Source organism: Gekko japonicus, unplaced genomic scaffold (genome assembly GCF_001447785.1).
Source record: "Gekko japonicus isolate JY-2015 unplaced genomic scaffold, Gekko_japonicus_V1.1 scaffold775, whole genome shotgun sequence".
Classification (NCBI taxonomy): Eukaryota; Metazoa; Chordata; class Lepidosauria; order Squamata; family Gekkonidae; genus Gekko; species Gekko japonicus.
Genome location: NW_015168673.1, coordinates 680,028 through 705,692, shown reverse-complemented (window position 1 = coordinate 705,692; position 25,665 = coordinate 680,028). Strand labels below are relative to the sequence as shown.

Genomic DNA, 25,665 nt, shown 5'->3' with positions numbered 1-25,665 from the left:
CACCTTCCAGGCGGCGGCGGTCGCAGAGCGTTCCCTGCGCATGCGCAGGGGACGCTCTGTGAGTTTCGGGGGGATTTAAACATCCCCCGATGTTATTTTCCAGGTTTAGGATTTTTGTGCACACGTGGGGACCGCCCCACGTGCGCACAAACCTTTCCCTCCCCCCCAGGTCCCCCCGATGTGCGGATTTAAGTATCCGCACACCAGGGGGCGACTTGAGAATTAGATATATAGATTATTTTAAATGTTGTGTTAATGTTGAAATGTTTCAATATTTTGATCACCACCTTGGGGACCATTTTTTGATAGAAAGGCAGTGCAGAAATGTTTTAAATAAATAAACCCATTGGTTTCCGTACACTTAGGCGGGGGTAATTCTGCATAGGATTGCACCATTAAGCTCAAAAATTTGACCTGACTGAATCAAGCATCATGGAATGAGTCACAGGAAGTTTAGAAAGCGAAGATTCAGGTCCTTGAATGCACTTGCTTGCACTTCCATGCAAGAGATGTAATTAGATGTAAAGCATTTGGCCCAAAGCAATGCTTTCTATATTTGCTAAGTCTAATTGCAAATCAACCTATAATGTATAGTGGCCAGAGCTGATTTCTATGTAGATGCTACCATGCACGTGTTGGTGTCTGTTAACCTTCAGCACATTTTATCTTGACAAGGAGAGGTACTGGGAAAGAGAAGCTGTGATGCAAGAGGAAGGTGCTTGTCTTATTTTTATTCCGGTCTAGCCAGACACTGTTGGCAAAAAGTTGTTCAATCCAGGATACCGCCAGGAAAGCAGTGTGATTGTTTAATTTCAAACTCTTTGAGATATGAAACTGGGCCTGTACGTTTGCTTGATTAATAGCATAGTTTGCTTTACAAAAAACCCATATCTGTGAAAACTTCCCCCCCTTTAAAAGGGCCAAGGCTACTGTCAATCAAGCACAGAGCATCTGCTTTGCATGCAGATGGTCCCAGGTTCATTCCCTGGCATCTCCATTTAAAGAGGATCAGGTGATGTGGAAGGAACTCTACCAGACCCCTTGGACAGCTGCCAGTCAGAATAGGTAGTGCTAACCTTGAGAGACCAAAGGCCTGACTCAGGATAAGGGCACTTCTTATGTGTGAGTATGTTCAGGTGTGTTTGCCCACATCATATTGTTCATCTAGACCCCACAGAACTGCTTGAATTCTTTTGAAGTGATTGGTGAGAGCTGCATGCCCATCTGAAGCCATTAATAGTTACATGCAATTTATTAAGCGACTAACGAGAGCTGATTGGGAGCCATTATGTTTTTGTTCCTTTCCCTTTGGGCAAAATATATAAACTAGGATCCCTAGGTGATCACACAATGTCATGAGGCCATTGCTGAATGTGTGAATGGTCTCCATTTGTACAGGGGCTTAAGTGGAATGTTTCAGAGTTCAGGGGAATTTTGGCAGCCAAGCAGTTAGTGAGCATTTTGAATGGTCATTGTGGGCAACATGAGGAAGTGCACTGTCTTTAAATATCAAAGTTTGTACAGGCACTATTATCTGAATTAAAAACTGTATACATGTCGTGATCAGTTAGTAGAATATGATTTTTAGGTGTCCTGCAGTATAAGGAATTATATACTTTCTGAGGCGGGAGTAATATTCTTGCACAAGGAATAGAAGACCTGTACTCCTGTAACATTTACATAAACAATGCAGAAATAAACATAGACATCTTTAAAGAGTCCATATTTGTATGTAATGCCTCTGTATATGAACGGTGCAGGTGTGTGTATTGAAGTGTAGTAACAGTTGGCATGAACACAGACAGAGGTATATAATAGCTTAATACAGGCTGAATTGTTCTTAATCTTTGGGGTTTTTTTGGGGGGGGTCGTTCTCTTATTCTTCTGTGATGGGAACTTTTATCCAAGTTGTCCACGCAGCCTGTTCAGCATGACAGACCCCTGTGTGCTTTTGCAGTAGATATTTGTTTTGTTAAAACTTAGGAACAGCAGTGAGTAAGTCACTGGGCTGCTTATACTGGTCTCAGTAACTAATCTGACACTTTCAGCTTGATCAAATCCAATCTTTAAAAATATTGTTTAAAGAAAGGAAGCAATGTCGTTATTTGTATGGTTAGAACTTCTGCAATTTTCTGGGAAGAAAAATGTTTTCTTTGTTCTTCTGCTTCTTATCTGATAGCCCTGTAAGATTCCAGCTTGCAAGACAAAACCTCAGAAAGGCACATTTTTTTTGCCAGGGTAACAACTGTTTTCACTATAATTGTTTGCCAGAAACATTTGCTTTTACATTTTTTCCAGAAAACTGTATTTTATTCTTATTTTTGCTAAGTTTTGAGGACTCTGACTGCTTCAGCACTAAGACACATTAGAAATGTAGGATGCTAATGTATTTGTATGCATGCAATAGATGTAGTTTGCATATTAGTTTGCATAGTCCAGTTCAGAGCTGATGGTTTTTGTCTTTCATCTGAAAGGGTATCTAAGTGATGCTAGGATTTCAGTGTTGTTGGAGATAATATGTTGATGTTAATATTAGCAGCAATGTACATGTTACATCAGGCTTGACCCATCCACCTCACTGTCCCTCAACTGAAAGTAGGCACAAATCTTCCCCCTCCTGTTCTTAGTGTGTTTAGGACAGTATGGAGAAGGTTATAATATACAGAGAAGCAGTGTAGTGGTTAGATGGCCCAACTAGAGGATTGAGCCCCAATATGATGTCCATGGCACTGGTGCTTGCTTCCTTCTTTCTCAAAGTATCTCTTTTACAAAGAAAAGAGCAAATCTTAGTTTTCTTCCACCTTACTGAAGCAGGTAGTGCTTTAGTAGAGCTTAAGAAGCATCATTGCCATTGCGTTTGCAGGAAGTAGCTGATTGAAAATGGCTGCCTCCATTTTAGAAGGACACTTGGCTTGAACTTCCCAACATTTTCTGATTGGTTGCAGCCTCTACAGGAGCCATTTTGTGGTAGCATCCATGACTTGCTCTCAAAATGCTAAAAGTACCCACAGGTAAAGGACCTTCTGGGAGATCTGGGTTCAAATCATCACTCTGCCATGAAGCTCACTGCCATGAAGCAACTTTAGGTCAGTCACTGTCTCTCTCAACCTAATGTACCTATCACAATTAAGACATTTCTATGCTGCCTTTCCACCCAACTCAGGGTCCCCAAGTTGGCGAACATTTCATTCAGTAAAACAGCATGTATGTATGTGTGTGTGGTGTGTATGTGTGTGTATATATATAATATTTAAAAGAAATACAGCATAGAAACACATAAATACATTGCAAACAGGGAGGAGGGCTAATAAGAATTAGTAAGAGGAAGCCAAATAAAACAAAAATGTCTTCACCTACTGGTGGAAGATGACAAATGGAGAACAATAGACAAATCTCCCTACGGAGGGAGTTCCAGAGCTTTGGCGCCATGACCAAGAAGTCAGTTTCTCGGGTTGCCACCTGTTTAGCCTCAGATAGCCTCTGGGGCACCCAAAGCGGGGCCTCTGAAGATGACTGGAGTGCTTAGGTAGCTTCATATGGGAGTAGGCAGTCCTTGGTATGCTGGTCCCACGCCTTACAGGGTTTGTTGTAAGGATCAAACAGGGAAAAGGTATTCTGCCTTAAGCCCCTGTGAGAAAAAACAGAATAAAAAAGCACAAGGAATATTAAATGTTCATTTCATTTTCCTCTAAAAGTCAGTCACCTAAAATGGAAATGCATGCTTTCTGAGAGCTTCTGCATGTAATTTTTCCAGGAGAAACCACTACAACTGTTTCACCATTCGTTCCAGGAGGAGTTAGTGATGGACTATGGCACTCTGTTCAAGTGCAGTACTATAACAAGGTAAGATAAGACTTTTACTGATATTCTTCATATGCTGAATTGGCCATAATTAAAATGGGATAGTAATCCCATAATTGCAATGGACTAATATATTGCACTTTTGACCATTGTGATTTTTTTTATTGTGTTGGCTGTTTTTACCATTGTGTTGGGTTGTCTCTTTGAAACCCGCTTTGGGAATATGTGACTGAGAGGGTTTATTCAATGAACTGAGAGGGCATATTCAATTTTAAAGGAATAAATAAGTCTACCAATGTGATCCACAATGGTACTACCTTCAGACATTACAGGACCACCTCCTCCCATATTGTCCAGCCCACCATTCCTACGGTCTGTGTTTTAAAACTGGGCTAGGTTTTTAACACTGGATTTTAATTAATGTCTTTTATTGTTTTGTTTTATTATTTTTTATTTTGTAAGCCACCTCAGAAAGATTTCTTGAGAGGTAGCATAAAACTTTTCTAAATAAGTAATACAATAAATTATGGTTTATTCAAATCACAGTTTGTGTAGCAAATTCTGCTAAATCTACTAGATATAAGTTACAAATCCAGATTTCTGTGTAAATCTTGTTTTGGATCCAACCAGGTTTTTCGCTGGAGAAAAAGGGAAGAGAGGGCCCCCTTTGATCACCAAAAAAGGCTATGCGAGAGATCATGAGACGTGCATGGGCAAAAGTCACATAGGATGTGGGGGCTATAGTAAGGAGGGGAATTAGGTGAAATTGAGTGAAGAAGCTCACTGGACCCACCCCCTGGTTTGTATGCTGCCTCCACTGCCTTCCCTGTGTCCAGGTGGTAATGAGAGGCACAGCTAATCAGCAGACTTTAGTCTGTGCATTCAGATGATTAATTTAAACTGTGATTAACAAACAAGCTGCAAATTCTAGTTTGAAATCCAACCAACAAACCCTGATTTGTTAGACTGTCTGCATTCTGATGTCACAGCTAACCAGGGTTTAGTCAGTTGGTCTGATGTCTGAATGTTGACTGTCTGAATATAAATTAGAGTTGCCAGGTCCCTTTGTCATGCCAGTGGGGGAGATTTGGGGGGTGTTCCGGGAGTGGGCGGGGACATCCCCAATGTGCTGATGTCACCCAGAAGTGATGTTATTGCATGGGGGCGGTGGGGGACCCATCATCCTCCAGCCCCCTTCAGAGCGACCAGCCAAGAAGCCAAATCAGAGGGCCTGGCTCGAAGACCAGTCACTGAGGTCTGAGCCTGGGAGCAAGGAGCAAGGCTGGGAGCATGGAAGACAGCCCCGGAGTGAGGAAGATGGCAGTGGAGATTGCGGGCAAGGCTGGGAGCTTGGCAGGTGGTGGCAAAGAGCAGGAGGACCACCAGAACCACTGTATCATGCTGGGTACAGGGAGCAGCGGTGAAAGCAGCAAGCCAATGAGGAGACTGGCAGGAAGCAAATGCGGAGGTGTCGGGCCTGTCAGCAAGGGAGAGTGAGGACGGGTTGTGGGGGGGGGATGCTGGCATTGGAACTTGTCAGGGATCTGCCAAGGGAAGGGGGACTCAGGGGATGGATGGGATGGGGACCGAATGAGGACCAGAATGAGGGAATAAAGGGAGAGCCTCAAAGGACAGCCAGGGAGGAAATGGACCAACGGGCCCACCCCTTTACTTCTCTTCCTGTAGAAGAGAGAGTGGGCTGGAGAAGAGGATCAGGAGAAGTGGAGCAGCCCTGACAGACACGAGGATGTCACTTCTGACAGCATGGTGTGGAGTTTCCCCCACCAGCCAGCTGGCTGGTGATGGGCAAAACCGGGAGATTCTCCACCCAAACCTGGGGACTGGCAACCCTAATATAGACAGAATGACAGTTTTTAGTTAAGAAATGAAAAGGAAGAACAGTAGAGTGACAGGAGAGAGAGATGACTGAATCGGGATCTTTCCCATAGTGCTGTGGATAATAAAGTTTTAAGTCTTATGCAGTAGTGTTGCCATGGCTACTCTTTGTAATGCACTGCTGTGCTAATGACTGTGTAAAGCCTTGGAAGATACTAATTCACCTCAGTTCAGAAAAAGAACACTAGCAAGGTGCCATCTTCATTTCCAAGTACTGTATTAAAATATTTCCCTTCTCCCTCGAAACAAATAGGAAAGCCCTGCATCCAAAGCCCTACAGCTATGAAAAACTATTGGACTAGAAAGCATTTGTATTTTTAGATATCTTATTTAGTTAGTTCATTTGTAGCCTGTCTTTCTCACTGAGACTCAAGGTGGATTACAAAATATGAGGGAGCCTGTATCAGGTAGTGGTTAAGACTAGTATCTGGGAGACCCAGGTTTGAATCTCCACTTGTGCCATAGAAGATCAGTGGGTGACCTTGGACCAGCCACAGTTTCTCAAACTAACCTACCTAACAGGGTTGTTGTGAGGATAAAATGGAGGAGAGAAGAATGATGTAAGCTACCTTGTGTCTCCATCGGGGAGAAAAGCAGGGTACAAATGAATTAAATAAATAAATATCACAAACAATTTGGGCAGCAATAATCGCTACATTTCACTTTAATTGGTATATATGACTTGCTGCTACTGAAACTGAACTTACTTTGAAGATCTGTCAGATGGCCTTCCTAACAAAATCACAATTCGTGATTTTCTCTGAGCTTATTTGTAATTTAAGTTCTACTGTAGTTAATTTAGAAGACCACAATAAATGTCCAGAAATGTAGTATAAATCACATGGCGATGCTGCAGCATGGCAAAGAAGTGGCACGGCACAATCACACAAGTGTTTCGTGTTTGCGTGCATGCGCAGTTCTGCAGAGCAGCACTGCTTTCAGTTTCGTGTTTGTGCGCATGCGGTTACGAAAAACATCCGGTGTGCAATGGGATGTGGACGGGCGCCGGATGCCATGGGATACTAGTGCTCCCACGATCAGATGCCCGCCTGTGCCGCACGTTTTCTGGATACTAGTGCACTTTCCTTGGTACTTTTTAACTCCACATCTTCAGCGGGACGCCACAGGTTGGCCACAGGTGCGCTACGCTTCCCAGTTGTTGCGGTGTGATCGTTCCCCGAAAATCGCCCGACATTCGTGTCTTTCGCGTGGCAAATTCTCCGTGTGACCGGGGCCCTTGTAATGGAATTTAGAGATGACTGAAAGTGCCCCCAGCCTCTTTGGAAGGCATTTTATTAATTTTGCTGTTAGGGTTTTGTTTTAGTGATCAATAGTTATTATGCTTGCCTCTTATTAATTATGCTGTGGTTTTTATTGGATTTTAGCAATTTGCTGCTAAACTGGGTTTTAATGGCTCGTTGTGATTCTGTTGCTGCTATGGTATTCAGATTATATATGTCTGTATCTAATTGTTTTGGCTAAGTCATATCTTATGGGAGCTTTGTTTTTGTTAGCAGCCTGAGCTATCAATAGACTGAAAGGTTATAGATGTCTTAAAATGCATTTAGAAAAACAGAGGATGATAAACAGAAAGCAAAGGGATAGTATAATTATCAAAGGCATTTTTTATCCTGTTTTCTCCCTCCTCAAGGGGTATTGTAGTATAAATAAGGAGGTTTAAGATCTTGGTGAGGACTCCAGATAATTTGAATGTCTGTTTCAAGTTTTCCATAAAATCAGCTTATACTTGCATGTGCTTTTATTTCATTTTTATTTTTTTATCTTAGAATTGTACCACAGGGAAACCCACAGCTGTAGCTTTTTCATGTGTATTTTCTTACCATCTGTAGCATGCTCTGTTGTATGTGTTATTACAGAAGGTAGCTGTAATATAAAAGGCTGATAAAACGACACATGATAGAGTAATCTATAGTTCTTTTGCTGAAGTTATTTCTCCTCATTGGCCAAGGAGCCTGGGAAAGGAAAACATATCAGCTAAAGTCTGGATTTCATAGTATGCTTGTTGGTTTAGAATTCTAAGCAGCTGCCAAAAGATAAGCAGTTGAGACAGCTCCGGGGTATTCTTTAAAAGGAAAAGTGATCCCACACACTGGTTAAAAATAAACCTTTGTCTCATTTTCATGATTCCTTGCTGTTTGTTCAAGAGATGGTAGATGTAGTCTACCTACATAATTATTAGCATTTGAAAATGGGCAAGAAAAACATCTTGCAGGTTTTTTTAAAGATAGGGAAACAATCACTTTTACATCTCTTCTAAAAACCTAGGTCATTTATCTCTAGGCTCAAAATCTGCTGGTTTGAGAGTGGTATGAGCAAACACAGGCTTGGGTCTTCCAAATGATGATCTGAAGATTAGAAAGGAGCCATGGGGCTCAACTGCTTCCAACTCCTTACTTATACATAGGCCCCAGTCACACGGGGGGGGGGAGGCATGGCCAAAGCGCGGCTTTTTTAATCCGCATCAAAATAGACGAGCAGCGGTGGGATCACACAGATCCCCCGAGCCGCCGCTCAGTTGCTCCCTGGCACGATCAGATGCGGGGGGGGGGAAGCCACGGAACGACGAGTGAGGCAGCTGGCTGTGCATGTGTGCGCATGCGCAGTTTGGCCTGGAGCCTCGAATGCTACGGAAGATGCCGCGCCGGCGATCCCACGGCCGCCCTTGCTGCGGAGTTTCAGGTAGGTAGTGCTCTTTTCTAGGTTCTTTTTTGCTGTGCATTTCCCCCCGGAAAGGAGGGATTGGGGACAGGTGTGCTCTGCTTCCCAGATGTGTGATGCGCCCCCGATCCATCCCTCTTGCGGGGCAAAACCTCCCGTGTGACCGGGGCCATAGTATCATTTCAACTCGTCCTGTATAATTTCAACTTGTTCTGAAGATCCTCTTCTCAAACCCTTCTCTCTGTACTATCATTTGTTGAGGTGAGGTGGGTGGTGACCAGAGATAGGGCCTTTTGATGGTGGTGCCTTGCCTTTGGCTGTCCTCCCTTTTGAGACTCAAGTGGTAGGTACCTTACTTTCCCTTTGATGCCAGGCCAAAACATGTCCTTTTACTCATGCTTTTAACTAAAGGGTTTTTATCTTTTTTTAGCTGTCATGATCTGCTTCTAGTCTGAGAACCGGTTTATCAATATCATTTTAAGCTGTTCAATGTTTTGTGCTGTTTTTATGTCCAGGCTTGTTTTTAATGGCTAGTTTGGATTTATTTTATTGGTTTAGTGGTGAGCCGCCTTGAGCAGGTCCCTGGAGAGGTAGAATATACATTTTCTGCATAAATAAATATTAACCATGGATTGCTGAGACATTTAAACAGGCAAACCATGGTTACTGCTGTTGCTTCCAACCAGCCTTGGGAAACCCACTTCAAACTATGGCTTCCCATTCTGGATAACCATAGCTTGCAAATTCAACCATCACTGTAAACTGTGGGTGGCACTCAACTGTAAACTGAAAGTGAAGCTGCACATGAGGAGGGTGATGAGGGGGAGTGTGTAGGCCAAATCCTGGTTCTAAACCTTCAAATGATGGCTAGAGCTCAGCCTCAGGCTGTAGCATGACATGTTCTGTAGACAGAATGGCCTGTACTATTAGTAGCAGATTATATTTTTAGTAGTGGATTCTGGTTGGTTATTATTTCACTGTTTTACTGTTTTTATGATGTTCCTCAAGAGGAAGTTTTCACTAAGCAGAATACATGGGCTCTCTCCTAAATGCTGGCAGGATGAGACCCATAGAGGGCTTTGTAAATAACTAAACCCTCCCTGGAGTTGGTTATATAAATCTGCAGCCAGAATCTTCAAGGACTTTTCAAAATATAATGGGAAGGTATGCATAATCTCTCATTGTAAGTTTGTGCAACAGACTCTTGGCTATGTGTTGCATCTGGCCTACTGCCTTTTTCTATCCCTTAGGCTTCCCCAGTGTGACTGAAGCGTGAGACCGGTGTTGTTGCCTGTAGTGATTCATATTTGAAAGCAGGGTTTTTTTTGTTTTTTGGCAATATCTTAGTTTAACAAGGTTTAAAGATAAAAAAGTCACAATGAGCAGTTTGCTGAGACATAGGTAATTTGGGGATTATGGGTTGTGCCAAGATAAATGAGATGTTATGTCTAAACTTGATACAGCAACCAAGAAGTTTCAGACTAACTCATACATTGCTTCACTTAAATTGCCTATGGAGTGCTGCATTGGAAAGGAGGTTATCTTTTCTAAGCATTTCAGAGCCCTCGCTTCTCTTTCTAACTTCAGTTCACAGGAAACAAAGATTTTATCCTAGTGTCAAGACTCAGACCTGGGTCCCTCTGAGCCACTGCCCCTCTTGTAGGCCAGCAGTGTTCAGACCTGTGGGTCCCTGAAGCAACATGCTAGACCTGTTCTTTTTTAAAAATAGGAAAAGGTTTATTAAATAGCAAACAAGAAAAAAAGGAAGAATACCATTTGGCAACACAGTCTGCTCAATTAAGGTCCTGGTCACACGAGCAGGATACTGCGCCGCTGAAGGGAAGCAAATTAGAGCCAGAGCAAAAAGAACCACGGTAGCGCGATCCGACGCGCCCCTGTGGCTCCCTGCTCCGGCCTTTGGCAGGCGCCAATGTTCCCTCTAAGCTGTAGAGTCTTATGAGCAAAAATTCCACTTTGTGAGCTACTGGCATTAAAGCTGTGAGCAGTAATTTGGCTACTGCATAAATTAGTTTGCTCTGGAGCCATCCTTCCTGAGCTAAGAGAAAAATGTGTGAGCCGGAGGCTAAAAAACTGTGAGCTAGCTCACACTAACTCAGCTTAGAGGGAACACTGGCAGGCGCTCAGACGTAGCACGGCAAAATGGACATTGTGCGTTTGTGCGCATGTGTGGGACGGGGAATGGCGCTGGCTGCGACGGGCTACCAGTGCTTCCCTGATCAGACGCCTGGAGTTGGCGCGCATCATCCAGAAGGTAGTGCTCTGTTGCCGGTACCTTTTCAATGCGCATTTTCGGGCTGAAGGGACGGATCGGGGACGGGTGTGTGACGCTTCCCAGATATTGCAGTATGATCGTGCCCGTTTGATGCGCCCTCAACCCGTCTGTTTCGCGGGGCAAATCCTCCATGTGACCGGGGCCTAAATAGCTCAAAACAATAAAAGCTGACTTTTCTGTCAAGCACATTGATACCTGACAGTAGATGGCGCAGTCACAGAATTCCAGCATCCAAAAAACAGAGGCTTAAACATTCTTCTATGATTCAACATAGTCCAGGCCTCTGTTCAGCAAAATCACCAAGTCAGCCTTCCCTTTTCCTTAATTTCTAGTTTGATTATACCTTTTGGCTGTCTGGTATCAGGTGATGCTGCATGTCCAATCAGAGCCCACGTTCACAGGAACTCTCTGGAAGATTACAACATCACTCCTACTCCCCCCCCCACTTTACGGACTGCAGGTCTTCAGAAGAACTACTTCCCACTTTTTTGGCTCCAACCTTGAAGGAGATAAGAGCCTGTGGACAAGATGGATTAATTACAAACACCTGCAAAGCTGAAATAAGTCAGCTGATATTCACATTAACCCTTGGGAGGAGACAGGGTGCTTTGCCTCACACCTAGCAACTTTGAATTTTGGTTCTACCTTTGCTTCACAAATATCTCCCTTTTTTTGGATAGCTCAAGGTGGGTAGCCATGTCTCTCTATAGCAGTAGAAAAGAGTAAGAGTCCAGTAGCTCCTTAAAGACTAACAAAATATGTGGCGGGGTATGAGCTTTCATGAGTCACTGCTCAGTTCTTCAGATACAGCACGGGTTTTATAGTGATTTCTGTCTGTAGCAGTAGAAAAGAGTAAGAGTCCAGTAGCACCTTAAATACTAACAAAATATGTGGCAAGCAATGTTCCCTCTAAGCTGTGGAGCCCTGTGAGCAAAACTTCTACTTTGTGAGCTACTGGCATTAAAGTTGTGAGCGAGTGATTTGGCTACTGTATAAATTACTTTGCTCTGGAGCCATCCTTCCTGAATACCAGAGTACTTTTCTGGGGGGAGGACGGAGGGAGGCATAAGAACATAAGAATCAGATTCAAGGTCTTGGTACTTATGGGGGCTAAAAAACTGTGAGCTAGCTCACACTAACTCAGCTTAGAGGGAACATTGGCTGGCAAGGTATAAGCTTTCGTAAGTCATTGCTCACTTCTTCATCTCCTTTTTTGGTCTACTAAAATGGTTTATTACTGTGTTGTTTAGTTGATCCTGGCAGCCATCTTGAGCCAATTTTTCTGGGTTTTCCCCAAAACATTTTTTACATGCACCTCTAGGCTGATCTGCAGAAAACCAGTTTTATAGTGGGTGTCTCTTCAAGATGCTGCACATTTGTAAACCCAATGACTTCAGTGGACTTGCAAGTAGACTTAGGGCAGCATTGTTAATAGTGTCCAGATAGGTAGGTGACCATCAGAGTATTTCCAGTATCAATTTTCTTTTGTTGTGCTACACTGCTTAACATAAGAACATAAGAGAAGCCAATGTTGGATCAGGCCAATGGCCTATCCAGTCCAACACTCTTGTCACACAATGGCCACAGTGCTTATAACTATTTAAGATATAGAATTATCTTTTTCATACTGAGAGTTTCTCAAGACAAATATTTGCCAGTATTTGTCAGTTGGATGACCATCTGCTTCTGTATGCCACTTCCAAACTTATTTACAAGGCCTGTATTCTCACCATTTTGACTCATTCTTTAAAATCCATTTCTCAGTTGGTGCTTGTAGGGAGTCCTTCAGATATCTTCTGCCACTCTGGTCAGTTCATTAAACTCTAGATGGGTCAGCTGAAGAACAGCTGTTTTATGCCTGAAATGGTCTTAGCGCGTAATAGACCAACTACAAATGAGTATATCAGATGCCCTTGAACTTCTGTACTGCTATGACAGAAGTTGTGGCTACTTTGCAATCTGTGATGGGAATGTTTCTGAACAATATGGAATCAGGGAGTTTTCCAAATTCCCTAAATAGATCATAATCTTATTTAGTATGTTTACTATGACTTATATTTAGTAGACAAGGTTTTAAAAAGTACCTTTTGTTAATTTTATATCCCAATAGCAACAGATACTTCATATGAAATATTTGGTTAGGAAATAAATTCCTCAAGTGTGGTTTAAATGCTGTTTTTCAAACATATTCACTGGGGAAACTATTTTATTGCAATAAAGGCTATATTTAAAAGACGCATTGACAACTGTTAACGCTTTCACTTTGGCACATTCAAGGAACAGGAAATGAAATCCTGTGCACGTGGTTGTCCCATCATCTGTTTCAACAGACTTTAACTCTTTTCCGTGGAGGTCACCAGTTTCCCATCTCTCTTTCTCTCTCCATGATGTCACCTGAATTATTTGCTAGTTCTATATCAGATTGGTGATTACAAATATCCCTTCCACCGTGTGAGACAACGTATTATAAGTAAGCATTGGGTCTAGTGATTTTATAACTTGATTTTTACATTTGGATTATTATATGTATTTGTGATTTTATATCCCCCACCTCAGCCTGGTTTAGAACACAATAAAATGTACTCTCTTCCACAGTTCCTAGGGTTAATCACCTGAAAACATTAATTACAAATTTGAAACTGCCAAGCTTCCTTAATATTGTATTGGCAATGGCATTATTTATTTATTTATTCATTTATTTATTTTATTTAAAATATTCATATGACTTCCTCAGGATAGGGTTGCCAGGTCCTATCTTCTCCCTGGTGGGGGTATTTAAAGGGAATCTTCCCTTTAAATTGTGGAGAAAGAGTGAGCACCACGTGCGCCTGCCCTGCAAACCATGAATTTTCAGCTTGCAGGGCAGGAGCCAGTGGCCATGCTCAAAGAAGAAGAAGAGAAGAAGAGATTGGATTTATACCCCACCTTTCACTACCCAAAGGTGTCTCAGAGCGGCTTACAAACTCCTTTCCCTTCCCCTCCCCCCAACAGACACCCTGTGAGCAGTGTTCCCTCTAAGCTGAGTTAGTGTGAGCTGGCTCACAGTTTTTTAGCCTCTGGCTCACACATTTTTTTCTTAGCTCAGGAAGGATGGCTCCAGAGCAAACTAATTTATGCAGCAGCCCAATCGCTTGCTCACAACTTTAATGCCAGTAGCTCACAAAATAGATTTTTTGCTCACTAGACTCCACAGCTTAGAGGGAACATTGCCTGTGAGGGAGGTGGGGCTGAGAGAACTCTTGACAGAAACTGCTCTTTTTCAAGAACAGCTCTTATCAGAACTACGGCTTGCCCAAGATCATCTAGCCAGGTGCAAGTGGAGGAGTGGGGAATCAAACCCGGTTCTCCCAGATCAGAGTCCGCGCACTTAACCACTACACCAAACTGGCTCTACACCAAACCACTACACCAAACAACAGTCACCCAGCGCGCCTGCCCTGCTCGCAGGGCAGCAGCCGGCGCCCCCCACTTGGCAACAGCGGGCACTGCATGCCTGCCCTGCAAGCCATGAAATTGCACCTTGCATGGCAGGAGCCAGAGGCCCCTGCTCGAAAACTGGCCACCCAGCACACCTGCCCTGCAAGCCACAAATTTGCAGCTTGTGGAGCAGGCATGTGCGGGACTGTTGGGGAGTGGCATCCCTACCTTAGGACTGAAAAGCAACCATTTCTTGGTACTACTTTTTTAATGAAACAGTATATCTTTAAAAAAAGATTTCCCACTAGGAAAGGATCTTAGAAGGAGATTGTGAAATGTGTAATCTTTCATCTATCAACTAAATTATATTTTTTAAAATGCAAAGTGAAGCTTTATCCAAAATTAATCTGGACAGGTCGCTTTCATACGAAATCTGAATAAATACTAAAAGTGGCTTCCTCCTAGGGAAAACTAGAGTGGCCTTTTTAGTTCTAACATGTTGTGTGAGGCTCAGTAGAATTCTGCAACCCTTTTCTCTGATGCCAGGTAGTCCTTGACAGACTAATTGGGCAGTTTGTTTTGAATAAATATAACTGCGCCTCTGCAATCTCCAGTAAACATAGACTCCCTACTGCCTCTGCTAGTGAAAAATAGATTGTATCATTTCCTTTTGGAAAACAGGTTTTCTGTGATGATAGCAGTTCACCTGTTATGTGGCCACAGTTTCATAGTCATCCTCTGGAAAACAAAGCTATCCAGCATCACAGATAAACTCCAACTGAATAGCTTAGATTGTAATCACAGAGTGTACAAACTAATTTTGATCCCAGAGTTATTAATAGGTATGGTTTTTGTGTAGTGGATTTGAGGTGGCTTTACTTTTTTTGGAAATTGATTGATGGGCTTGAACCTAAAACTATTTTAATTCCATAGAGATTGGATGACCAGCTTTCCCATTGTATGGTGCCTTTTAAAAACAGAAATAGTCAATATGCTTTTACAATTTCATTGCAGTAGGATCTGTGCAAAAAGTGTGTCATTTAGAGAGAAGGGTTCAAAATGGAGATGCTTTAGAAAAAAAGGGAGATCTGTCTGGGAAAAAGGCATTAGTGCACCACCCTCTCCTTAAAAAAAAAAGATTTTCTCTTGAAACATGACACTTTTTCTTAGTGTTTAGAAATTTGATTGACAGTGAAAATCTGATGGCCAGATCTTGCTCAGAAGTAGGACCCACTGACTGCAATGGAACTTGCTTCCTGGTGTGTTTATAATTTCATCTTTAGACATTTACCAAGATTACCAAGAAAACACGAGGTATGGCTTAAAAGGCCATTTTGGCACATTGGGGTACCCTTTGTCCATAACCAGTTGTTGTAGTGGTTAGACTGTTAGGATGGGACTGGGGATACCCGGGTTCAAATCAAGTCATCAAGCTGATCTGGCAACCTTGGACAAGTTATACTCTCTTGGCCAAGCTTACCTTACAGGGTGGTTGTGAGGGGTAAAAAAACTGGAATCATGTCATCCCAAGCTCCTTGTTGGAAGGATGTGATATGGATACGAGGAATGAAAGTATGGTGGCAGCAGTATGGGTGTCGCTTACATGTGATGTCTCCCACTGATGCTGCTACAACTTTGAAAGGTTTTATGCCCTGTGATGGTCTAGTCATGCAGTCCTTCGTACTCAACCCTAGCCCTTTTGGCCACATGAGGATTGATTGGGGAGGACCTTGCAAGCTTGCATGCTACCAGGGTTTTAAATGCTACGGATCAGACATCCTCAATAAATAGTTTGCACTTCATTCCTGTAAGATAAGAAGGGTGCCTAGGATAACATTGAAAGCAAAATAATAATTATTATCTTTTTATTTGAGAAGTATGAGCATAATAAACATTTAAGGATTGAGGAAATTTTACATGGAATTATTTTACCCATTTGTGAAACAATTGTTATCAATAACTATCGGTGAGAAGAAAAGAATTCAAGACACTAAATCCCCGTGGCTTCAGAACAAATTCATTAAAGGATTGAGAGGGATTATATGCATAAACAGTAGCGTTGGAAAGGATTATGGTAACAAGGCTGTGACTGAAAATAACATCTGTTTCAATGACGAATGTAGATGTGAATTTTAATAAGGCCAATTGAACTGTCTTTTCACAGTAGTTTTGTTGAGTTTCCCAACAAAAGCATAAACTACAAATGAACATCTTTGAAAACTTAAAAAACATTTTAAAAAGAATTTTGTCAAAGCGGTTCCAGAACTCCATTCCAGTACTTTTTCCCAGAAAAAAGCACTGAATACATCTTCTCAGACTTATTTATGGTAGAGCACTGACATTTTTACTAGCACCACATGATTTCTTTTTCCTTCGTTGGAAAACTCGTGATAAGAGGCTGCACCATAGTGAGAAGTGAAACAGCAGCAAAATTCCAAAGGGTCAGTTTGACCAGATAATCAGCTATGCTGAAAACATGGCAGTCCTGTGAGGATTGCTTGCTTTATTATAAATAATCAACTATAGCTCGGGGGGGGGGGGCCCTAGCTGTACGACCAAGACTTCATATAGAACTGCATGTGCCATTATGTGAATACGGAAGTGTATGCCCATGACTCTTGGTGACTGGCAGCAAAACAGAGATTGCTTGATGTACCTGTAAAGTTTCCAGACTGGTGTCAAACCTGATGGCATGGTTATGGTAAAGACCAATGTAACCGGAGTTCAGGGGGGGAAATGGTAGTCAAATGTTCCAGTAATCTGTATCTCCAAGTTGTTCACAAGTTTCTTGTTTGGTCCTGATTCGGAAGACAGGAGGAGTTCCTGCATCCCACATGGCCTGCAGTAGTAGAACCAGTAGAAAGGTAGTGGATGCTTAATACTATGAAATGCGAAGGTGGCAGATGCTAGAGAGTTGTATTCAACAAAAGGGAGCCCAGAAATGTTATCTCCCCTGATGTATTGTTATCCATTCAATGGTAATATGAAAAATGGTAACATCACACACATGCAGGGAAATCTTAATTTGCAGCTCTTTTCTTAATGATTGTAGGATTTGGCACCCCTATATCACACTGGTCAAGTGAGCTGTAATTGAGTAGGAAGACAGACAGCAGAAAAAGTAGTCAGCTTTCTGTGAAATAGCTGTGGGACACCTCCCTTTCTCATTGTTTCCAAACAAGGAGATTTATGAGAAGCAAAAATTCCAAGAATTTGTCAAAGTTTGAAAGTTTAGGATGTTAGAAAATGTAGGCCTGGGCACCCCTTTCTTGAGAACATTTGTGAAAAGTTGCCTTTGCTTTTAAGAAACACTTGCAGGCAGCACTTCAGTTAAACAAAGCCCAAATGCATCTCTAGTGATGCAGCTAAGAAGTGAATTTATCAGCCCACCGAACACAATGCATTTAGTCCTGCAGGGGGCTTGCATGTTTAATTTACTCTCACACTCAAGTGCTCCAGAATGTTTCTGTCTGTGTTAAGCCAGTTAACCTTATGATTAGCCTCAGAAATTTTGAATGAAGTTTGCGGCATCAGCAGAACATTGTGCTTTTTAAAAATTCTGAGCAAAAAAACCCTTCCCCAGTTCTAATGTTGAATGTTAATATCTATTGCAGGCCATATGTGCAGCATACAAATGGCATATACAAAAACACATTGCCAAAAAGTGCAACACAAAGGCTAGGGATGGGCAGATCCTCTTCTTTGCAGTCCGTTCTAGAAATTGTCTGGCATATAGATTGCAGTTGGGAGGTACAGCAGAGAAGGAAGACTGCAGAGGAAGGCCATGACAAACCACCTCTGCATTCCCTTCAGGGGGCGTCTACTTCAACAGCCTATAGAGCCTTTCCATCATTAGAGACGGTGTGCAAGGTGGCTACCTGGAAGTCTATCCATTCTTTCACCAAGCACTATTGGATAGACAAGATAGCCTCGGCCGAGGCAGCATTTGGTAGAAGGGTTCTGACACACCTTGTAGGCAGGGAAGCTGTTGGGCCCACCCTGAAGGACGCTGCTGTTTTACGTCCCAGGATAAGGAGTCCAAAGGACTGCCCCACTCCTGGACCACTGGAGAAAGGAAGATTTGTATTCACTTACCATGAAGCTTCCTTCTTGGTGTCCAGAATGAGGCAGTCCTGCCCACCCATTTGCAGGTGCAGCTTCCCCCACTGACAAGGGTGTGACTTTCCTTCTGGATACAGCCACCAGTTCTTGACCTTAACAAGGTATTTATTTATTTATTTATTAGATTTATACCCCGCCCTCCCCAGCAGGTAGTAGTTGGACTGTTTTGAGTTTGGTTCTTTGTTGTTGGAATGGTTGGGGACTGTTATTGTTTTTATCTAGTCCCAAAAGTTATTAGAAGGTTAGCTCCCCGGTGTGGGGGGGAGGATGTGTTGTGCCTTTTCTGTCTATACAGCGGAGGGATTGGCGGCTTGGAGAATGACTGGGAAGCCAGAGCACAAGCCCCTCCCCTCCGGGACTGAAAGACTCAGCCGGCCCTGCCTTCAGAATGGAGGAGCTGTTTCCCAGGAGTGAGGAGTCCAAAGGACTGCCCCACTCTGGACCACTGAGAAAGAAGCTTCACGGTAAGTGAATACAAATCTTCCTTTACCTATCTAATCAGAGAGAAGAATGAGTACAGCCAGTGTGTGATCAGTCTGAAATTTTGCTGATGGTTCTACCAGTTGCCTGGTTTGTTTAGCTCTTGGAACTTTGCTTACTTTGGGTTGCGGTCACACGCATGAGATAATGCGGGGGGAGGAAGCGAGGCTATTCCCTACGGAGGAAATTGACCCGCAGTTGTGCGATCACACAGTCCTTGGAAGCTGCGGGGGCAGCCCACCACTGCATGATCAGACAAACCGTGGGTGAGTCAGGCTTTTTTTTTTTTTTTTTTTTTTTTTGCTGTTCTCAGTGTGCTTAAACGGGAAATCGATTAATCGCATCTGGGCACTGGGGGCTCCCTATGAGTGTGCGATGATGCGCATACTGAGAAGGGGAAAAAATATGGCACAGAGTCGGGATGGCCCGATCAGACCATCTCAATGCCATGAGAGAGCGCTGGTGCGATCAGACAATGAAAAGTACGTCTGTGGCGCGTAGCAAACCCATTTGCTACCGGACTTTCCCCAGTGTCTTTTTACTCCGCTTCTGTGGTGGAGCAAAATGGGTTGCCGATGGGTGTGGGGCGCTTCCCAGATGTTTGCGTCTGATCGCACCCTTTAAATCCGCCCAGCATTCGCGCCTATGGTGGAGCTAATTATGTGTGTGATCGCAGCCTTGGACTGCTTTCATACTGTGATTCTGGATTATGTAATCTGACCCTGGGCTGAGCCTTAGTTTGTGAGACCTGTTGTGGCTTGAACTTACTTCCAACCTGGTGAGTAGAGCAAGGGGCCCCTTCTCCCCCATGCTGCTGTCCTGAACAGGATTGAGTCCCCATGGCTTTTGAAAGAAAGAGGATTCCTGGGTTAGAATGGCTGTGGAGTTTCTGGGTTGTCCCCAGGGTTGCTTTATAGTCTAGTTGTGCCCTGAGTGAGGGTTGTGAGAAAGCTATATTTCCCCATCCCCTTTGGAGAAATGTGGTTCCCAGGGTTTCCGGGAGAAAGAAAGTCAGTTCAACCAGTTGAAATTTTCAGTGTTAGATTTTCCTGTGAGAGTTTTGTGTTTCGTTGGTGGTTTTTGAAAGAAGCTATTTTAATAGGAAGTTGATATCATGATCTGAGTATTCTTTAGTAAGATAAAAGATAGAGATGTGGCAATGAATGTTATATGTGGGTAAAGCAATCCAGTTATTTTATAGGGCCTGTGCAGTAATTGGCAACCTTTTTTAGGAGGGAAGGACTATGATTGTACATCCCCTCACTCTAAACTTTTGGTAGCAAAAAACTATTCTTAATATTGGTGTGTTCTAAGATTTATAGATGTAATTTTAGCTTGACAAAGTTCTTATCTTACTGATTTTATATGCCAATAAAGGTTTTTGCATTGTATTGTACATCCCCTCACTGAACCCAAGTTGCAGATATCTGAGTAATGGCTTATCAACTTAGACTCCAATAATGAGATCCATACAGTTGAAAAATAAGGTGTTCCAATCCCATTATTAGACAAGATGGTGAATGAGGCTCCAGAATCTGAGCCAGTTTATTACCTGAAGCTATTCTTAAGTATGGTGTGACATATATGCACATGGAGAACCTGGAATTTCCTTGCTTTGTTCTCTGGTGTCATGTTTAAGTGCTCCTTACCTACAGAGATGCAAATGTGATGAAACCAGTATTGGTTGAGGAAAACCAGGATGTGAGTGACTCTCTGTGAGCCAAATCCTGTTTTCACAAACTAACCATGTGTTGGATCCAGACTAGGCACTTTGGTCAGTGGAAACGAATATTCCTGCCTCCTCTTTTGCTATAGGCCAGGGTTGGCCAAACTGCAGCTAGGGGGCCTCACGCGGCTCTTTCACACAGTCTAATTTAATGTTAATAAAAAGCAAATTTGCATATTTTTCAATAAAAACATGTGTGTAATATTGGTTCATGTCTTGTGGCTCTCAAACATCTTACGTTTATTCTGTGTGGCTGTTACATTAAGCAAGTTTGGCCACCCCTGCTATAGGCCATTTATCTCCCTGAAATGATGCTTCTGGGGCCCAGAGAACCCTCAAGAACAGCATGAGAGGCAAGTTGGGGGTCTGCAGCAGGACAAGGGAATTGGTGGGAATTACCCCACCCCTTCCATTATGGGAAATTTAGTCTGGATCCAGCCCAGCAGTCTAAAAAAACAAGCCACGGTCTTGTGTTATGTTTTAATCAAGCCCATGGGGAGCATCGGCAAGAGAGCCAGGGTTAGTTATAGATTTCCAGGATGTCATTTCTAGCCAGAGCTGCCGCAGTTTAGAAGTTGGAGAGAAGTTCTGCCAGTGGTTGTCTTACTGCTCTTTTCCTCATTGTGGCCTGGCAAACATATTGGTTTTAACTAACCAGCCCATCCTTCAGCATCAAGCTGCTAGCAATAGGAATGTTATGTCATTTTTGTTTTTGTTTTGTTTTCTGTCTCCTTTATTCAAAGCTTTTTAGCAACAGCTGGCATTTCCCCATAATCCATTTAATGGAGGAAAGGATTTAGCCTGGCACAGTGTTCCTAGCAACCATTTAGCTGGCACCTGAGAAATTCACTCTGTGGACTTTGAAGTGCATCTTTATCTGCACTTAATTACACTTTAAGCTTCAGAAACCTGTTGGTTTACAGAGATGCTCTTTAAGGAATTTCACATCTGTCTGTGGAAGAGAAAGGAAACGAAAACTGGAAGATAATGTTTTATTACTACATTTTTGTTAGTAACAATAGTGTGATAGGCTGTGGAGGGACTCTGCAGACATTAAAGGAAAGCCATTGTGAGAAATTAAAGAATAGAGAAATAAACATTAATCTCTGAAGGCATAACAGATTCACATGACCATGGATCATCTTTGGCCTGGCATTGAGTTCAGAACTAGGAATTGGCATGGACTGCATTTTCGCAGTTCAGTTCGTGAGTCATAGTTGAACTATGAACTGAACCATGAACCTATATGAACTGGGATGTTGGTTTGCAAACTGAACTGGTTTGTTTGGGTTCGTGACCCCTGCTTTCTGCTGCAGCTTGCAGCCATTTAAACCAAACAACTGAGTGTCTGCCGCTCAGCTGTTTGGTTTAAATGGCTTAGAGCTGAACCCAAGAAAGCCCCATAAAATAACTGAGCCACGCAGAGCATTTTGTGCAGCTCAGCTGTTTAAAGGGGCTTTCTTGGGAAGCTTTTAAAAAGCTGAGCCACGGGAGCAGGCTCAGCTGTTTAGAGCCCAAAACAACTGACCTGCAGGAGCAGCCTGCTTCCACAGTGCAGCTGTTTCCAATCTACACAGCTGAGTGGCAGGGAGCAGCCTGCTCCCACCACTCAGCTGTTTTGGCAGCTTTCATGCTCCCCATGAACCCACGAGCCTCCACAAAGTGCCTTAAAAGTTTGTGGAGGTTCATGGCTGGGCTGCAGTTTGCAAACCATGAACCAGTCAAATTCGTCACAAACAAATGTTCTTGAGCCAGTTCATGCCCATCCGTATTCAGAACATACTGCACTGCTTTGCCATGTCATATTAACTAAACTGGTTTTCAGCCATGATGATGTAATCTTTTTCATACCTATTATCCAGAACCATGGACAAAGCAGTCAAACATCGCCTTGACCACACAAACATTTGTCTAGCATCCACCACTTAGCCAATGGCATGTGTGATATGATTGTATAACCAGGCCCAGTTTCACTCTTGTAGGTGGTGGGAGCAAGCTACCTGTTCTAGACCAAAATCATGCTTTAGACATATCAGAAAGCAACATACTTGAATAAAATACTTAATTTATAAAGTAGTCTTACTGGGAATAATTGTGAAATGGTTGCTTAGTAGCAGCTTCCCAGGGATATTTTACTGTCCATTTCCATCTTTCTATATTGGTGGGTAGTAACTATATCTGGTGTAGTAACTTTGTAAGGCAACAGATATTTGCACAAACTTTAGGGAAATTTTTGGAAGCAATTAACAGGATGTTGTTTTTGAAGGCAAATGTTTTTGGTTCACATCCCTACTCAGCCATGGACATCACTGAATGACCTTATATCACAAAACTGTGATGATGGTACAAAAAGAGAAAGTTCTAGTGGATATTCCTGTGTGCCACCGCAAGCTGTTTGGAGAAAGGGCAGGATAACAGTGGAATTCAAAATTGCAGATTGAAGTTAGAGGATTTAGAAGGGTTCAGCTCTGTTTACGATTGCACTGTAAATGTATTAGATACTGAGTGCTGTGTGTGAGAGCATATGCTAGAGTTATAAAGAGTTCATTATCTTGAACTTAACCAGGTTTATTTTGAGCTAACCTCAGTGGTGATGTTAAAAAGTTTTTTAAAAATGTAAGCCCTAGACTTTCCTGGGAAAAAGAAAGGATATGGTATGTTCTAGGCTCATGAAGATCTTGGCTTATTTTGCAGCAGGCATCATTATGGGTGTGCATTCTTTCCAGTCAAAAAACAGCCACATACAAAGCTTTAATGAGCATGGAGGAAGAAGGGAGTGAATGAGACACATCAAAGGAATCGAAGTGTTTGTGCATCACATTAATTCTTACCTCTGGCGATCCTTAGAAATCGATCCTTACTGTGAAGTATTTGAAGGGTTCGCTGTTCTTTTTGCTGTCTTCTCTTAAATATGCTCCCTCAACCCATTCTCTGTAGAAATTGGCACCTTAACAAACAGGAGAGTTTAACATTACTGACTTCCTCCCAGTAGATTTCCAGTTGTCTAACTGACGACTCAAATCCCTGAGTCCTACAAAGCCATACTTCAAGGCTTCCTCTGGTATTTCTCAGCTTCTTTACCTTAGGGTGCAAATGTCACACGTTTTTCAGTTTCTGTGGCTTTCTTTGTTTCATTTTCACCCAGGCATGACCCTGATAGCTCTGGTCAGTTGAGAAGCACAGCAGTTAATGAGATTTTTGACTGCTGAAGCAGGTAGGTATGGCCTGTGAATCTGACAGCTGTGTTCCCTTTCATATATTAGAGTGTTGGGGGCTCCAACCAAGCCGGTTAATGGGACTGAATGTACTTAAATCTGAAGTGCATTCTTTGTTTCTGGGGTCTCTACTACTAGTTTTTCTGTAAGTCAGAAAACAAAATCTGGAACCTCTGGGAATATGATCCTCTTTATTGCTGCTACAACTGATGATTCCCCCTCCCCCGGCTTCACAAATTAATGAAACAAAAATACTATATATCCTTTCAAAAGTCAGTAGGAAACAGATTTTCTTTGACCTTTAACCATTTGAAACAGTGAATAAATGATCCACTGCTGAAGAACGTCTCCACCCATCCCCCCCCCCCTTGGCACAATTTACCCACAGAAATGTGGACTTGTTTTTAATGTTGATGCAATTTCTCTTTGTTTTAAAAGTTTTAAAAAATATTTCAGTAAATCTGGATTTCTGGGAGACTTTGATAAAAGACGAAGATGTAAAATATCCTGCAGACAGGTTGCTTAAATGCCACTAGGGTAACTGAGAATTGTAGCCTAACTATGTGCAGGATTTCAGCTGAATCTGGCAACTTAATTTTTCACAGGATGTGTTTATGTCTGAACATCTGAGACAGTGTGCATGTGTGTAACAAATTAATAAAGTGTTCACAATAGGTTGTCTCCTCAGAAGGCTCGGCTGGTTTGTGCCAAACATGATGACATTTGTTTTGTCTCATTTTCAAGGGTATTCAGTCAAAGGGTGGTTAGGCACAGCTGGAAAGCACTGGGGAGAGAGCCTAGTAACTTCTTTCCAGCATATTGCCCCATGAGGGGTGCAGACATTTTTCTATCACAGGCAGTGGCAGAGAGTTAGTTCTCCAAGATCATGTGATTCCCAGGTTGAAGAGTATTCTGTGTTTTTTGAATCAGTTGCAGTGCCCTCTGACCAGCAGCCCTAGGGACACAAAGGATAGGGAATCAGTATCTGATACATAGAGCTCCTAGTTCCAGTCCTGCATTTCTAAATGAGACCAGAGCAGGGCTGTAGCTAAAACCTTCCTTGTGTGGGGGCCCTGGGGAAAGTGGGGGGGCCGGAGTGTGTGTGCGCGCGCATAAAGCGTGCGCATGCCGCACACACATATCATCCGGAAGTGACGTAATGATGCTGGGCATGCCCCCAGCGTGCCCCTTGTTGGCAATAAAGCTACGAGCCTGCTAAGCACATTTTACTCTCCATGTAATCACAAAGCAGAATTTTTGCTCACAAGACTCCACAGCTTAGAGGGAGCATTGCCCCTGATCCTTTTCAAAAATGCATATTCAAAGCTCCAGTCAAACCTTTGCGCTTTCTTCCAAGTAGTCATAGAAGGAACCAAAGAGCACATGACAGAGACAAAGCATTTCAGGGATAAGTCCACAGAACAGCAGATAACAGGAACAGAAAAAGAAGCCCTCATAGGGTTTAAACAGATATACTGCAATTGAATCTTCAAATGAGCTCTGGCCAGGAGCCAATTGAAGTAGACCAGGGAGTGTCCAATTGTTCTGAATGGTCAGTAGTCTTGAAGGCCACACCTGCAGTATGTGATCCCCCAAACTCTAACCACTCCTCTATGCTTACGTGCGTCCTGGCATGTAGGCACAGCCAGGCGCCATCAAGTCTAGGTTTCCCCACTAGAAGTGTGAAGACTATGTGGTTTTATGGCAGGCTATTGAGCCTCTTCTGACCAAATGGTCAGCCATCTGGCTTGCATAGGAAATCAGAACAACAGGGGGTCAGCAAGATACATTCCAAGGGAGAGGCAGGGGTCTATAGGAATCAATATTTCTATACAATCATAACTTGCTAATGCAATTCCAATATTCTGCAACAATTAACATTATAAATCAAATAGTTCAACAGCATGAATTAAAACATTGCAACTTGATTATAACTGTGAGAGATCAATGGGAAATATCGATTTTTGAACTTTGTCTCTTGATACCATAAAATCCAACATTGGTAACCAAATTGCTGGGAAACGAGAACTTTGTTT

At 42.7% G+C, this 25,665-nt stretch overlaps 1 protein-coding gene across 1 annotated transcript in view; it reads left to right on the top strand.

Annotated features, from left to right (window-relative positions):
• CELSR1 (cadherin EGF LAG seven-pass G-type receptor 1) overlaps positions 1-25,665 on the top strand; it is a 154,458-nt gene that overhangs the window by 50,131 nt on the left and 78,662 nt on the right. Inside the window, exon 6 of the mRNA XM_015415356.1 lies at positions 3,755-3,843. Coding sequence (XP_015270842.1) covers positions 3,755-3,843 — 89 coding nt within the window. The remainder of the gene's footprint in view (positions 1-3,754; positions 3,844-25,665) is intronic.